The sequence below is a fragment of the Gambusia affinis genome, linkage group LG21 (assembly GCF_019740435.1).
Source record: "Gambusia affinis linkage group LG21, SWU_Gaff_1.0, whole genome shotgun sequence".
Taxonomy (NCBI): domain Eukaryota; kingdom Metazoa; phylum Chordata; class Actinopteri; order Cyprinodontiformes; family Poeciliidae; genus Gambusia; species Gambusia affinis.
This window is the reverse complement of record NC_057888.1, coordinates 18660306-18674718: the sequence shown is the minus strand read 5'-3', so window position 1 is coordinate 18674718 and position 14413 is coordinate 18660306. Positions and strand designations below refer to the sequence as shown.

The following is a 14413-nucleotide window of genomic DNA, read 5'->3' as shown; positions in this document are numbered from 1 at the left end:
TAATGACAAAGAGCAAAACAATCACGTTCTGTCACGTTTCCACTACGAGGTCGTGAATGTGTTATTTTTTCTTTCTCCTGATCATCGGCGTCATTTTTGTGCACAACCCAGCTTTACGTAAATAACTTTTGAACGTTTCCTCCTGCTGGAGAGGAGCTTTGATCTGAAGGAAGAGATCAGTGGAATCCGTTTTAAAATGATGAAATCCACCAAGACATCATTAATCTCGCATTGTTTCACGTCAGTTATAGTTTTAAAGTCCCAGGCTGCCACTGTGCAAACTGAGTGAAAATGTTAGTCGAACTGAATTCAAATAAGCTGCGCTGATCCTTACTCACAACTGCGAGTGGAATAATCCACAGAGCTTTAATAATTAAAGCCTGTGAGATGCGTCTCATACCTGCAGCAACATACACACACAGTAGAAGTGTGGTTAACTTCTGGAGAGACATCTCTGCCTTATGAGAGACTCTAAAAATGGAAGTTTGTCTGATTTGTTAATCATATATTTATTCAATAAGGTATCTCATAAAATAATTTTTACATAAGTTTGTCAGTTTTAGGAAAACTCAAATTCTCCCACCATTGAGTTTTAAATTGTGAGATCTCTATTGTTTCTGATTCTGTCTTTAGTAAAGTAAACAGTGGTCTTAAAATAAGCTCCCGTCTGTCATCTGATTAATAATTAATTAAACTTTAATTTCCTGTGCAACCTCCAAGAAGCAGCTTTAATTCTTCTTCCCCCATAAACCAGTCTCACTTGAGGGGAAACAACAATTTAAAACCTGGTTTTATTTCATGAGCGAGATTCCAAAGTCCGCATTCCTGTATGTTCTGTGACTGATCTATGTTGCAGCAAGTTCCTCTAGGATTATGAAGGAGTCTATGTGAGCGTGCTTGTCATTGTCCGCAAAAACTCAGGACCAGTCCAATTTGGAGTGAGTAAACCAAGAGGCTTGTTGTAAGAATGAGCCAACAGCACAAAAATATCTCTGCGATGCCAGGATGGCAACATGCTTCTGCAAACGTGTTAAGAATAGACCGACAATAGAGCGTGCTCCTGTCTTCTGTTTTCTGGCGACAGGCGGTTGGCTGTAAAGGGCAGATGAAGAAGTCGGAGCACGTCATTTGGTCTGTCAAACTGTTGGTTTGTTGGAGTCGGTCAGGAAGGATTTCAACCTTAAGGACTGAGCACACGCTCCAGCTGACCTTTGGCAGAAATGGTAGAGGCGGAAGATGGATGAGTTGAAAAATGTAGAGTGAAGTGTCACCTGCAGGACTTTTTCAACTTTATTTTGAGAGCATTAGGCTGAGTAACCATGGTAGAATCAAGTGTCTCTGAGGTCCTCTTTATCTCTGTCAGTCACAGCATCACTTTGATGGGTAAGTTGATTTCTCTTGTCTTTATATCGCTTGAACAATCTGGATGTTTTAGGCTTAAATAAAGTAATGTCAACGTAACCATGTTCAAAGGTTGTTTCTTCTCACATTAGTGTTTGATTTACTTATTTCACAGGAAAGGTGTGGTTCATTGTAATGATCTTCCTCCGGGTCCTGATCCTCCTCTTTGCCGGATACCCTCTGTACCAGGACGAACAGGAGAGATTTGTCTGTAACACCATCCAACCCGGTTGTGCAAACGTCTGCTATGATCTTTTCTCGCCCGTCTCCCTATTCCGTTTCTGGCTGGTGCAGCTCGTCACCTTGTGTCTGCCTTACGTCATCTTTGTCATCTACGTCATCCACAAGGTGTCCAACGCTCTCTCCGTGGCTCTGAACGCAACCGGACATGCCAAAGCTTTTCAACTGTTCAAGGTCCACAAGGAGCAGTTCAACAAGACGTGTGTGAACAAGGTGCCAGTGGCGGTTGAGCAGAGAGGGGGGTTGCGGTGCTTCACGGGGGCCTACATCCTCCATCTGCTGTTCCGGACGCTGTTGGAAGCCGGCTTTGGGGCCGCTCATTATTACATGTTCGGGTTCTACATCCCCAGGAGATTCCTGTGCCAGCATGCTCCGTGCACCACCCAGGTGGACTGCTACATCTCCAGGCCCACTGAGAAGACGGTAATGCTCAACTTCATGCTCTCTGTGGCCGCTCTGTCCCTTTTCCTCGATATTCTGGATTTCATTTGGGCCGTCAAACGATCACTGAAGCAAAACAGCAAGAGGAAGATGATGGTTGAGAAAATATTTGAAGAGGAGCGCTGCTTCCTCTCTGCTGGTGTGGCATCCACTTGCAGAGATCCTAGCACATCCACTACTCAACAAGATATAGAGGCCCAATCCGAGAAAATGGAAAGTTCCAGGAAGAGGCACGGGAGTGGTGGAAAATTTCATTCAGATCCGAAGGCGTCCACCCTGGGGCATTGCGTGCACCCGTGCTCTTCAGAGCCTCCATGCTGCAACGGTGGTAACAGTGACATCTTAATCTCCCAAGAGGAGGTTCTAGACAGGAATGGCAGCGAGGTCGCCCTCTGCCCCCAGGAGACCATAGCGACGCCAAGACCCATTAGAGTCAGCAAACGCAACAAACTTAAACCTCCACCTCCACCCAGGCTGGACCTCAAACAACCCTCTGGGGAATCAGTAGCACCGGTTAAAGATGTTTCCATGACAACTTCAGTCTGTACCCGGAGAGTGGGTCAGTATTCACTGTTTGAACTTGGAAACGGTATTGAGCCTCAAAGCGGTGAAGGCGGTCAGGAGAAAAGATCAGAGTGGGTGTGAGCTTTAGGCACACGTTGCTGTAGTTCCCCGTACTACAGTAATGTGTCTACCTCTTTTTTCCCCTTTAAACCCAGGCTGCTGCTTGGTTTGACAATCTGAAATGGAGACATAAACATCAGACACAACACATCACAATTAGAGATGCACCCATCAGAATGGGCTGCTGCTTTCTGCACTCCAAACAAGACAGTTGTAAACTGAAAAGTACAAAATTACTTTATAGCACCTATAAAAGAATTTCAGCACTTGTATGACCTGATAGTTGCTATGCATGATGTGTTTACTGATTGGGGGAAACATTTATCTTTCCTTTTCTAGCTGCCTGGACACTGGTTAGGGGTGATCAAGTTGGAAATTTTTTATTTACTTTTTTAGTGCCGCTCTAATTATAATCCATTTTGTTGCATTTTTATTATTTGCCCTCTCTCTTAGGGCAGGTGCTCTGTGATGCTATGACAAAAATCGTCCTACCTCCTGAATCAAAGACAGAAGAGTTTTGAATAAGGCGTCCTTGAGCAAGCGTCGTTCTTGGGGGGGTGGTATTAATTTTTTTTTTTTTTTTAAAAACACCCTAAAAGAATGCAGCCCACCTGTTTGTTTCCATACAGATTTTACCCCCAACACTCTCCACAACAAGGCCGAGTCTTGACCTGGACTCTGTTTGCTGCCCCCTCTCAAATCCCTTCATATGACTCCCAACATAGATAGCCCTGCTTTTGAGCATGGATCAGTGAGGTCAAAGTCCACTGGACCAGGTCAGACGGTTCAACTAAAACGAGAGGCAATGCCGTCACCCGGCCCATAGATGGAAAGAGATTCCTCCTGCAAAGTGAAGGACACTACGAAGGCCCCTAAAAGCTGACATAGGATCACTAAGTAATTATGCTCCCCCGTAAGGGGGCCCAGCATTTACGGCGACAGCTTGTCACTCTATTTCAGGGCCTCCAAGGGATCAAGAGGTCCACAAACATCAGCACACTTCCACACTGGAAATAGAGGAGTGTTAGCTCTTGCCCCCGCAGGATCTCTGCGCTCTGCTTCGGCTGTGGTTTTAGTTTCACCTTGATCAAAGCCGAAATTAATGTGACACTCGCCCGTTAAGGACAGGATGATGTGTCGCTGTGTTTACGCAGCCATTGAAAACACTTTAAACGATTTACACAAAATGATTGAAATGAGTCATCGATATGACTGAGCTGCTGTAGAGCTGAGGGGCTTATCTTTGTGTAAAGAGATAGCTCTTGATCTTCTTCTTTGGTCTATTTGAAGAGGACAACAAAAGCTCCCTGACTCATATTTTGGATTCGTAAAGAAAACTCCACACTGACTGTGAAATGGCTTTTCCTTTTTTTTTCAACCACAGACAAAAGCATGCAAGAGTTTTTTTGTTTTTTTTTATTCTTCCACCAAGTGTCTTTGGTGTATGCTTTCATTGTGCAGCTGGGCTGGCATTTAATCTAAATTAAATTCTCCGATGAAATTCTTACGTGCTAAAATTCTTGTGCTAAAAGAAAAAAGAAAAAAAAAACTAAAACCATTTGAGATTTTATACGCTCTTCACATAGATTTTTGTGATGCTGTGCCAGTGCATATTCTACTCTTGATGGTACGATAGGTTGCAAAAAATTTCCACACATCTTAAACTTTCTGGATTTTGACACCTTACAATCACACACTTCAGTATTATCCATTTGGATTTTACACCACTTGTAGGTGTTAGTTTTCAATCAAGTTGTGTATTCGCTGCTTCTCCCAACACCAGGATGTTTTGATATTCTGATGACAAAGAATGATGACCGCAGCCTCATGTTTTATTCCCCCCCGCCCTAAAAATCAGCAGGCTGGTACTGTGAGGAAGAGAACAGTAAGACATGATGTGTGTTTCTTTTTTCATTCGTTTAATTTTCTGCTGTAACTAGGGTTAATAAGAGATTTAAATGCAACTTCTTTTAAAGTTGCTTTTTACTGACTACTAAAGTAAAAGTAAAAGGGCTTAAAAGGCTGCTAGTGTTTGAAAAGTGATGATGAAAAAGGATATTTTTTCATATTTTTATCCAATAAAATCTTCTGTTGTGTTTTATGAAAACTTTCCTCTTTTTTTTTAAAGCTGAAGTGAAGTTACTTATATAATATATATATTATATGCTGGTGAGTTAGGTGACCATCGATGTTACTGGATTCTATAAAATGTGGCTTAAAAGTGTTGCTGCCCCCTTCTGATCAACCAGTTTGTTCTGCTTCTTCTTCTTCTTGGTTTTATTGGCGGTTGGCAACAAACCTTTAGTAGCATTACTGCCAGCTACTGGTATGGAATGCGGTTGGTGATGGTCTAATTCAGGGGTGAGCAATCCTGATCCTCGAGGGTCAGTGTCCAACAGCTCTTTACGTCTCCCTAGTCCAACACACTTGAATCAAAACAGCTGAATCACCTCCTAAGTGAATTTAAGTTCTTCAGAGTTCAGCTAATGACCTTATTGTTTGACTCAGGTGTGTGGAAGTGGAGACACATCTAAAAGTTGCAGGACTCCGGCCCTTGAGGCCTGGAGTTGCCCACCCCCTGCAGTAGTACTTTAGCCTGATTAAGTTGCATAGTCTAGTTATTGTCATTAAAAAAATTGGTCATCAACAAAATAATTTAGTTATCGCCATCGTTAACGAAAATAACATTGCCTTGTCACTCTTTTCTTTAAGCAAGCGAATGGATGTCTGAACTACCTTTTCTTCCAACGGACACGATTCATATTTGACATAGTTGTCACAAATGAAGCTAGATACATAAATATTGGTAAGTATACAGTATTTATGGTGGATTAAGATAATTTACCTGTTTCGTGGGTTTGTCTTGTCTTGAGTGCTGCTCCAAAATGAACAGTTTCTCAGTGCAAGGGAGGGAATGTAAAATGTATTGCGTGGGAATCCAAAAGCTTTTGCGAGGTGACGCAAAAGTATTGCGAGGGAACGCAAAAGAATTTTTTTTTCCTCATGTCCCCTCGAGGGCTCCGTAGTTGCACACGCCTGTGAGAGAAGCTAGGACATTTAACAACGTGCAGCTGGGGCTTGTGTGTGAATTTGAACGCGTATGTATAATTTTCACCCTGTTTTGATTACAGAAAATTCCTAAAGAATTCAACTTGTATGCTCAATTTTTGACTTACTTTTATATATATATATATATATATATATATATATATATATATATATATATATATATATAAAAGTTGCGTATTGACATTTAATCACTGCTTGGAGTAGGGACAATTTAAGTAAATCATTACGAATACAGCAATATATGGGACATTCATGTCCGTACAGGAGTCCATGTTTATGTCCTGTACCAGGTTGATGGCTCCCCCGTGTGTCAGGATCTGGCAGTACATCCCCATTTAGTTACATACAATGTAACCTAACAAAACACTTTTAGTAGCCTATGGGGTGCCAAGAGGAACATTTGAATGCAAAAAATGTTATCATTTAACTCACGTTAATAACATTTTAAAGGGAAATGTCTAAATAAAAACAGTCGTTGACAAGCTATTAGCAAATCTAAATATTACATCTAAATTTAAACATTAAACATGCTAAATGTATCTCTAAATGTTAAATCTATAAGTTCTATATCTAAATGTTGATTGTAAATATGAAATTGCTGTCTAAATGCTCAAATCTAAATCTAAATTTTCAATCTAAAAATTGCTAAACCTAAATGTAAATCTAAATATTGAAAAACTTTCTGCTACATCTTTTGCATTCAAATTTTACATCTAGCACCCCTTATATTTATGAAGTGGGACCCATTGTGCACTAATACACAGAATTTACCTGGAGCTTTTCTAGTCACACCCACCTGTCAGTGCTTTACACTACGGCCATAGTTGTCTGAGTGACCACACACAAAAAAACACACACATCCACGTGGATTAGTTCCGTAACAACACCAGATAGTAATAGTACTGAAAGTTATATAGTAATATGTATCAAAGTCCTTTTATTAGTGAGAACAGCCAGGTTATATGGCTCTGAAGACTGAAACAAAAACGTTTAAATGTAGTGTTAAAAAAAAAAAAACCTACATCACTGATCATTCATCACGCTAGATTGTTCAGTTTTCATCCATTACCATCCCTGTGACATCATATCCATCACATTGCGCAAGCGGGGCTGTTTTGTTGGGTTGGAGGTTCGCTCAGAACGTCCGTACCGGGCCGAATCTGGGAGAACAGCCGGATGAAAGCAGTCAGCTCACAACTCCCCGCTTTTATGTCCACGTCAGTCAGTCAGAGGGGAAACCAAAGGGACACTGTGTTCCACTCCTGCTGGGGTTTTGGTGGATGCGGTGGAGGAGCGGGTTCTTGAGCTGGATGAGGCAGCAGCAGGGGTGCACTGTAACTAAACCACAGAGAGCGCGCCACTTATTTAATCAGCGCTCACTCCCAAAATGATCCTATTTTATATATATATATATATTTAAAGAAAAAAAAACAAACAAAAAAAAAACACCATGACCTATACGCAGGATTAATCACGCTTTATGTTCTGGATGTTCTGTTTGGATCGGTTTTAATCGGTTTCCAGATTATCTCGGATGACTCACGCGACACGTCGCTCAGGAACTATAACGTTTTGTCCTGACAGCGCTTTAAACGACGGCCATTTTATCCACCAACATCTGGTATCTCTAATGCTAAGAAGGGAGCAATAATATGGAGTAAGAGTTTAAAAAGACCTACACTGAACTAAATGAGTTCCATGCTCTTTGTATACAGGAGTATTTCACTTTCACTTACTCATTTTAACACAAATTTGCCTAAATTATCCACGCCATGGAAACTACTCGCATGACAACCATAAACCTTAATATATTCTGCTGATATTTACCTCAATAGAGTGTTATATAACGGTGCAATGGATGGACAATAATAAATACTTTTCAAACTTATTTGGTGATCTGAAATTTTTAAAACGAAATCCACCTGTGTCTGATTTCATCTCAGAGGGAAGAGGGAACTCGGATTGAAGGAAGTCAAAACACTACAAGATGGGGGTGGCCGCATCACAAGATCCAAAAATATCGATAACGAAGTCAGTATCAGAATCGGATTTCAGTTATTTATTTTTGCATTGCAGTTACTCACCTCTCTCCCTCTAATGAAATTTTATTTTGATTTCACCTTAAATGATATGTTTTTGCACTTTATTTGGGAAAAACGCACAAAATTATGTTAATATGTTATCAAAGTATGGTAGGCGCACCTATAAACGTCTATCTTCTGTGTAAGAATGTTGACTTTACTCAAACTAGAGATTGGATTTTCCAGATTTTTCAGTTTGAGATAGTTTTCCTGTATCAACAATTTTTATTTTTATTTTTTGTTTTGACATATTTTCAATTTTATTTATTTATTCATTTTTTTAAACCAAGAGTTCCAATAAGTTAATTTGGAAACTTTTTTAAGGAAATGTTTATTAGATATTTACAGTTGCCTGACTTAGTATCATGCAACCTCAAGTCATTCTGATTAGTTTAGATTATCTTCACTTTAACTGGTAAGGCAAAATTTCGGTTAACTGACAAGTTTGAATCGGACTTTCTGTAGAAAAGGCTGCGCTGTGCTGGTTTCACCACTAGATGGAGACACACATTTGTTCCAGAGTTGTTACACTTGGAGAAAAAGGAGAACCAAACAAAAAAAAAACAAAGAACCACAAGTTTTAAAGAAATCCACAAAAGATGAGTAAAATTACTCCAACCTGTTAGTTTTCTGTACAAAACTCTTTTTGCTAGCCCTTTTGTGCACTAGAGAAGTATTTCTTGCCTGATGTTGTTTCTGTAAGGTTTACACGGCTGATTTATGCTGCAAACAGATGCACATCTGTGCTGAACCCAATGGAAGTTGAATTCACCGTGCGATTGTAAAGGAACCGAGTCACAGCGAAGCCCCAAACCACCAAGCGGCAAATCAAAGGCAATGCTCCGTGGGGTTACAGTGTATCATCCCATGCCAGCACATTGGGTTAATTGGGACCAAACCAGATACATTTGTAGCACAAATAAAAAAAAGAGCCTTGATTAAGGGCCCCTAAAGATGTGAGATCATGTGAACAGACCACCTGTGGGGCTTTCTTTGCTATTTCAGCATCATTCATGTCAAGGCCCCTGCACTCACTGACACAGCTTGAGCCGAGAGAGAGAGAAGATGTTTCAATTGAGCCGCTGTAAGGAAAACGACACAAGAAGCAGGGGCTCTGGCAGGTTTCAGCTCCCACAAATACCTCCCCTCTCTGGAAAAAAGAAGAAGGGGTTTCGAAAAACAACAAAAAAAAACCCAAAACAAGACAAAAAAAAAAAACAAAAAAAAAACGCTCTCAATTGTAAGACGTCCATCAAAGCGTCCAAATGGGGACGTTTAGGGGGAACCTTGGGCTACATCAGACAGACACTTCTAATGCTCTCCACCTTTATTCCAGGCTGTTACAGAAAAGAAAGATCAAAGTTTCTGCAGATGAAAAGGGTCCGTTCCCTGCATTTATACCCCCCCCCACCCTCTGCCACCCACCACCATTCACCCAACTCCCTCCCTCCTTTACTAAATTAAGAAAGCAGGCTTCAGCAAGCATGTGAAGAGGACTTTTAACAATTATGGAGATGCTCCAACTCAACCCCTGCCTCTAATTACAGGCCTCTGATGGTTAGAAAGGGCTTCCCTTTTCTTTAGCTCCCAGGAAGCTGCCACCCTGGACAAGGGGTGACCATCAAATACTCCTGCAAAGCAGCGCGGGATTCAGAGGGTTCCTAAAAGTTCTGGGTTAATGGGGCGGGGGGAGGACCACCGATAACTTTGGGATTTAAGACGTTTTACGAAGAAGTTGTAGCCCTTTTAGGGACGCAAACCAAAAATCAGCCATGGATGTTGGAATGTAGAACGCCATAAAGTTCGACCTCTTAACTGTCACCCTTAAAACTTTTGCATGTAAGTCGAATATATGAATGTTGTAATTTGCTTCTTTACATTCCTTTTTAGGAAAACAAAACTTAATGCTTAATGCTCAAAACGTCAGCAATTAGCTCCAGTACTGTGGGAAAAACAGCGCAAGCCTGACATTTATCCAATGTTTTATTGTCAAAATAAAAGTCATATTTGCTTTGTCAGGAAAAAAAACAAACAAAAAAAAACAAGAGGCATCTCTACACTTTGTACACATTTACAATATCTTATAAAGGTTTCCTTTATACACAAATATACACAGTTGTATTTTACATTAGCTTTATATAAATACATTTGAAATTACAAAATGAAGGACCCGTAAAAAAAAAAAATACTTGGGCACATTAAGGCTTTAATTTACCCCCCTCCCCACCTTTCTCATCTCTCTCTCTCTCTCTCTCTGTGTGATTGAATTCTGCATTTTTATCTGCCAGAAAGTAGATAAAATTGTTGTAAAAAAAATTGCTTACACTCAATAAGTAATGCCCAGTTTTCTCAGTCTGTACCTCTACCAGAGCCGACCCAAGGTATATGCAATCTAGGACCACTGCACCTCCCCCAAAGAGCACTTGACTACACACAGAACCAGCTTACAAACACTTTAACAATTTAACAAGTTTCATATTTCGATTAATTTCTGCAACTTCATCCTTTCTGTGACTTTTCATCCGTACGTCAACTTTTCTTTATAGTTTGGGATCGAAACTTTAAACTTTACCCCAAGTCCTCCAACTCACTCAAGTGCATAACAGTTGTGATAAATGTGATGGAGCCCCACCCCCGCACCCCATCTTCACCCTTGAAATGAAATTCTACCTTGGGCCTCACATAACCTTGGACCGGCCCTGTCTAATACATATAAACAGAAGGGAATTAGCTTGGTGTGAATGCCAGGTACAGCTCAGCAGCAGTTCATTACAATGCAAATTGTTTCAGAACCCCATGTGATGGGTTATCTCCCAAACAATTAGCAGTCCTCTATAAGCTGCTTTTACACCCCCCAAACCTCTCACCGTTCTACCCCAACATCCCCCCCTTTCCAGATTCAGACCTGGGACAGCGGCATCTGCTTGGGGCAGGATACGGAGCTGGCCGTGCCCGACCTCCACGTCAGTCCTGTGCTGACGTCGCTGTACATGGAGCCCCCCGTGCCCTTGCTGCCCCAGCAGCAGCGGGTGCAGAAAGTCCTCCAGGTGTCCACGGTCTTCCCGGACCAGATCCACACGCCGGACGTGATGCCAACCAGAAGGCACATGAAGTACTTGAGCATGAACACCGCGTAGTCCGGGCTGCGGCGGTCCCGCTCCAGCAGGCAGTTGGAACAGTTGTGTGTAATCTCCCAGCTCTGCCGATTGTGCTGCTCGTAAAAGTAGCAGGCAACGATCACGGTCGCCGGCACCGTGTAGAGCACCGTGAAGATCCCGATCCGGATCATCAGCTTCTCCAGCTTGTCGGTCTTGGTGCCGCCTTGCTTGATGACGCTGCGGATCCGGAACAGCGACACGAATCCGGCCAGGAGGAACATGGTCCCGATGAATAAATAAATCACCAAAGGCGCCAGGACGAAACCGCGCAGGTTGTCCAAGTTCTGGTTCCCGACGTAGCAGATCCCGGCCACGGAATCTCCGTCCACGGAGCTGAGCGCCAGCACCGCGATGGACTTCATGCTGGGGATGAGCCAGGCGGCCAGGTGAAAGTACTGGGAGTAGCTGGCAATCGCCTCGTTGCCCCACTTCATCCCGGCCGCGAGGAACCAGGTGAGGGTCAGGATGACCCACCAGATGGAGCTGGCCATGCCGAAGAAGTAGATGAGCAGGAAGACGACGGTGCAGAGCGCGGGGCCGGTGGTCTGGTAGTGGATGTGCTCCAGCTCGAACTCCCGGTTGCACGCCACCTTCTCGTGCCCCGCGATCAGCCGGACGATGTAGCCCACCGACACGAACATATAGCAGGCGGACAGGAAGATGATCGGCCTCTCCGGGTACTTGAAGCGCTCCATGTCGATGAGGAACGTGGCCACGGTGGCGAAAGTCGACACGAAGCACAACACGGACCAGAGTCCGATCCAGAAGGCGGTGAACGCCCGCTCGTCGTGCGTAAAGTAGGGGTTGTGGCACGGCATGGCGCAGTTGGTGATCTGGCCGGTTTTGACTCGGTTGTACAGTGGGTGGCGGTCGGTGTTAACCGGCACCATGGGCTCCAGACACTTGCAGCCCGGCTCGCACGGAGCGTTGGGCGGCTTGTACTTCCCGAGTCTGCCGGGCTTGCTTTTAGCCGGGCTAGACCCTTTCCCCGGGTGGTTGGTGGGCTTCGACAGCACGGGAGAGACTGTGGTGGAGTCCGTCCGGTTGTAGTCCATGCACAAGGTGTCCGGGTTCCCCTGCACCGGCAGCAGGTCGCACTTCATCCTGTCCGGCCAGGGGAAGCCGTACTGCCTCATGAGCGGAGCGCAGCCGGCGCGGGCTCTCTCGCACACGCTCCGGCACGGCGGAAGGGGCTTTTTGTAGTCCTCCAGGCAGATCGGGGTGTACATGCTGCAGAGGAAGAACTTCAGGTCCGGCGAGCACTGGATCTCCACCAGAGGCCAGAACTGGTGCACCTCCAGACCGGCCTCGTCCTGCGTGTCGTGGTTGAACTGATTGGGCATGTAGGTGTAGTTATAGCCGATCCCCTTGCACAGGGGCACGACTATTTCCTGGCAGGTGATTTCCTTGGCCGCGGTGCCGCTGGATCGGGGAAGGAGAGCGAGGCAGAGGAGCAGGTAGATCCCGAGCAGGTCCATGACTCCGGCGAGTCGCGTCCCCTCCCCTGTGCGGCTCGGATGGGAGCGGATCGGGTCAGATGTCGCGCGCCGAGCCCATCTCGCCTGCCTCGGGATCCTGCATGGAGTTGCACGCGACGTGCAAGCCGTGTTTACTTTGAGCCGAGGAGGAGCAGCAGCAGGAGGAGGAGGAGGAGGAGGGAGAGAGAGAGAGAGAGGGGGGGGGGGGGGGTAGTCAAAGATGGCTGAGATGAGATTTCAGCTCCACAGCAGCTGCTGTCAGTATCCAGTCAGTCCTCCAAAAAAATAAAATAAAAAAAAAGAGATAAGGGAGAGAGAGAGAGAAAAAACCCCCACAGCAACCAGGGCGCGCGGCTGTCCGGACGACGTAAAACAGAAATGAGGCGGCCTCCTTTTCTTCCCGTCCAAAATCACGATGACTGCATTCAGTCTGCTCCCCCCACCACAACGTCGCGCGGCGCTTCCATACAAATCATGAGCTCCACGACGGAGCGTCACTCATTTTATACGGGAGCCTGGCTGGACACGCCCCCCAGCGCGACTCGGCGAATCACAGAGTGGCAGAGGCGGAGCTTCCCCTCCAGTCACTCACTGTTTACATACTCAAGCCGTAATGATACACAATTTCAGCTCTACTCCCATACATCTGCTGAGAAGAATATATTCTGTTTAAATAAGCGTTTTCTAAACATACACGTCATTCACAGCTATTTATTTTCATTTCCTGTATAGTGATGAAAAATATATAGCTATATATATGGCTAAAATTATGAAATACTTTCTTATTAAAGGAGTGGTATTGTGTAATTTTATAGCAAAATTAAATAAGTTAAGTCTTTAACTGTTCTTACCAGCGTTGCACTCAGAAAGAGCTCAAATGATAAGCCCAGCAGATATTCAGTTCCGTCAGGTGTTTGCTAATTGCTATTGCCACTAGTTTGAAGGAACTGAGTCACAGGAGATTAAAGGATTTCTCCAGCATGCATGAAAAAAAATCTAGGCAACACTTGACATGTTATTGATGATGGAGTAACATCATATAACATGACGTAAAGCTCAAAATGTTTTACATAATACTGCCCCTTTAATTCATTAAGGAAAAGTGCTGAGAACAATGCCATTCTCTAAGAAGTCTAATAACAAGTCTTGTTTACAATTAACAATTTCCTGGCTGTTTCATAGTTGTAAACCCACGACGTAGCTATTGCGTAATTAAAACTCAATTGATATATTTATATCTCAGTCAACTTGACTTTACATCTCGGTTCGAAACAGGCTTCCGTATTGAGGACCGTTTCTATGTGTGAGTGCTAGAGAGAGAAAGAGAGAGAGAGAGAGAACGCCGGTTTGGGTAAATTGGCTAATTTGCGCATGATAAGCCTGCCCAGGGAGCTGTCTGTCCCCGTGAAACGCTGTTTTTAAGATTTTAAATGAGGTGCTAATGTTTCGTTTAACGCTTGCATGGAGCTCCGCGGGAGGCGTAATTGCGCGAGGCAAAGACCAAGCGGCAGTGCGCGCGGACACAGCGGCAGAGCCCTGATAACAGCGCGAGCACGCTGGCAGAGCCTGACAAGGATCTCGGCTGTGAAGTGACAGTAATCCCACTGTTGTGAATGCCTCGCCCTCCCCTCCCTACTCGGTCCCATCTCTTCATCCAAGCAACTTTTGCATTAAAAAAAATAAATCAAATGACTTCCTCCAGAAGCTCCGCCGCTCAACTCGGACTCTTGAACTCTCTTCTACGATGTCTGAAATAACTGCGGCATAAATCTAGACACTGCTGGTCACGTTCTTTATTCTCTGCATGTGCGACTTTTTTTTTTTTTTTTTTTTTTTTTTTTTTTTAGTCGTTTCAACAATGGTGGAATGCTTTTACTTACAGCACAGTGATACTTTTAGGCACTGGACCCAAAACTGGATA

General features: G+C 43.9%; 2 protein-coding genes across 2 annotated transcripts; one reads left to right on the top strand and one right to left on the bottom strand.

The window, feature by feature from the left end:
* Window positions 1–1245: 1245 nt before the first annotated feature.
* LOC122824677 (gap junction delta-4 protein) lies at window positions 1246–2727 on the top strand. The gene is made up of 3 exons (XM_044105539.1): window positions 1246–1383; window positions 1517–2299; window positions 2390–2727. Exons 1-3 carry the CDS (start codon window positions 1320–1322, stop codon window positions 2725–2727), a joined length of 1185 nt encoding a protein of 394 aa, XP_043961474.1. The 5' UTR covers window positions 1246–1319.
* A 6801-nt stretch (window positions 2728–9528) lies between these two features.
* fzd8a (frizzled class receptor 8a) lies at window positions 9529–13104 on the bottom strand. The gene has a single exon (XM_044104860.1). The coding sequence runs from the start codon at window positions 12490–12492 to the stop codon at window positions 10756–10758; it is 1737 nt and encodes a 578-aa protein (XP_043960795.1). The 5' UTR covers window positions 12493–13104; the 3' UTR covers window positions 9529–10755.
* Window positions 13105–14413: the final 1309 nt, after the last annotated feature.

Coding starts and splice junctions, on each gene's coding strand:
- LOC122824677 (XM_044105539.1), top strand. CDS start 1,320: ATGGTAGAATCAAGTGTCTCTGAGGTCCTCTTTATCTCTGTCAGTCAC. Junction 1,384..1,516: donor TCACAGCATCACTTTGATGG/GTAAGTTGATTT, acceptor CTTATTTCACAG/GAAAGGTGTGGTTCATTGTA. Junction 2,300..2,389: donor CCAATCCGAGAAAATGGAAA/GTTCCAGGAAGA, acceptor CGTGCTCTTCAG/AGCCTCCATGCTGCAACGGT.
- fzd8a (XM_044104860.1), bottom strand. CDS start 12,492: ATGGACCTGCTCGGGATCTACCTGCTCCTCTGCCTCGCTCTCCTTCCC.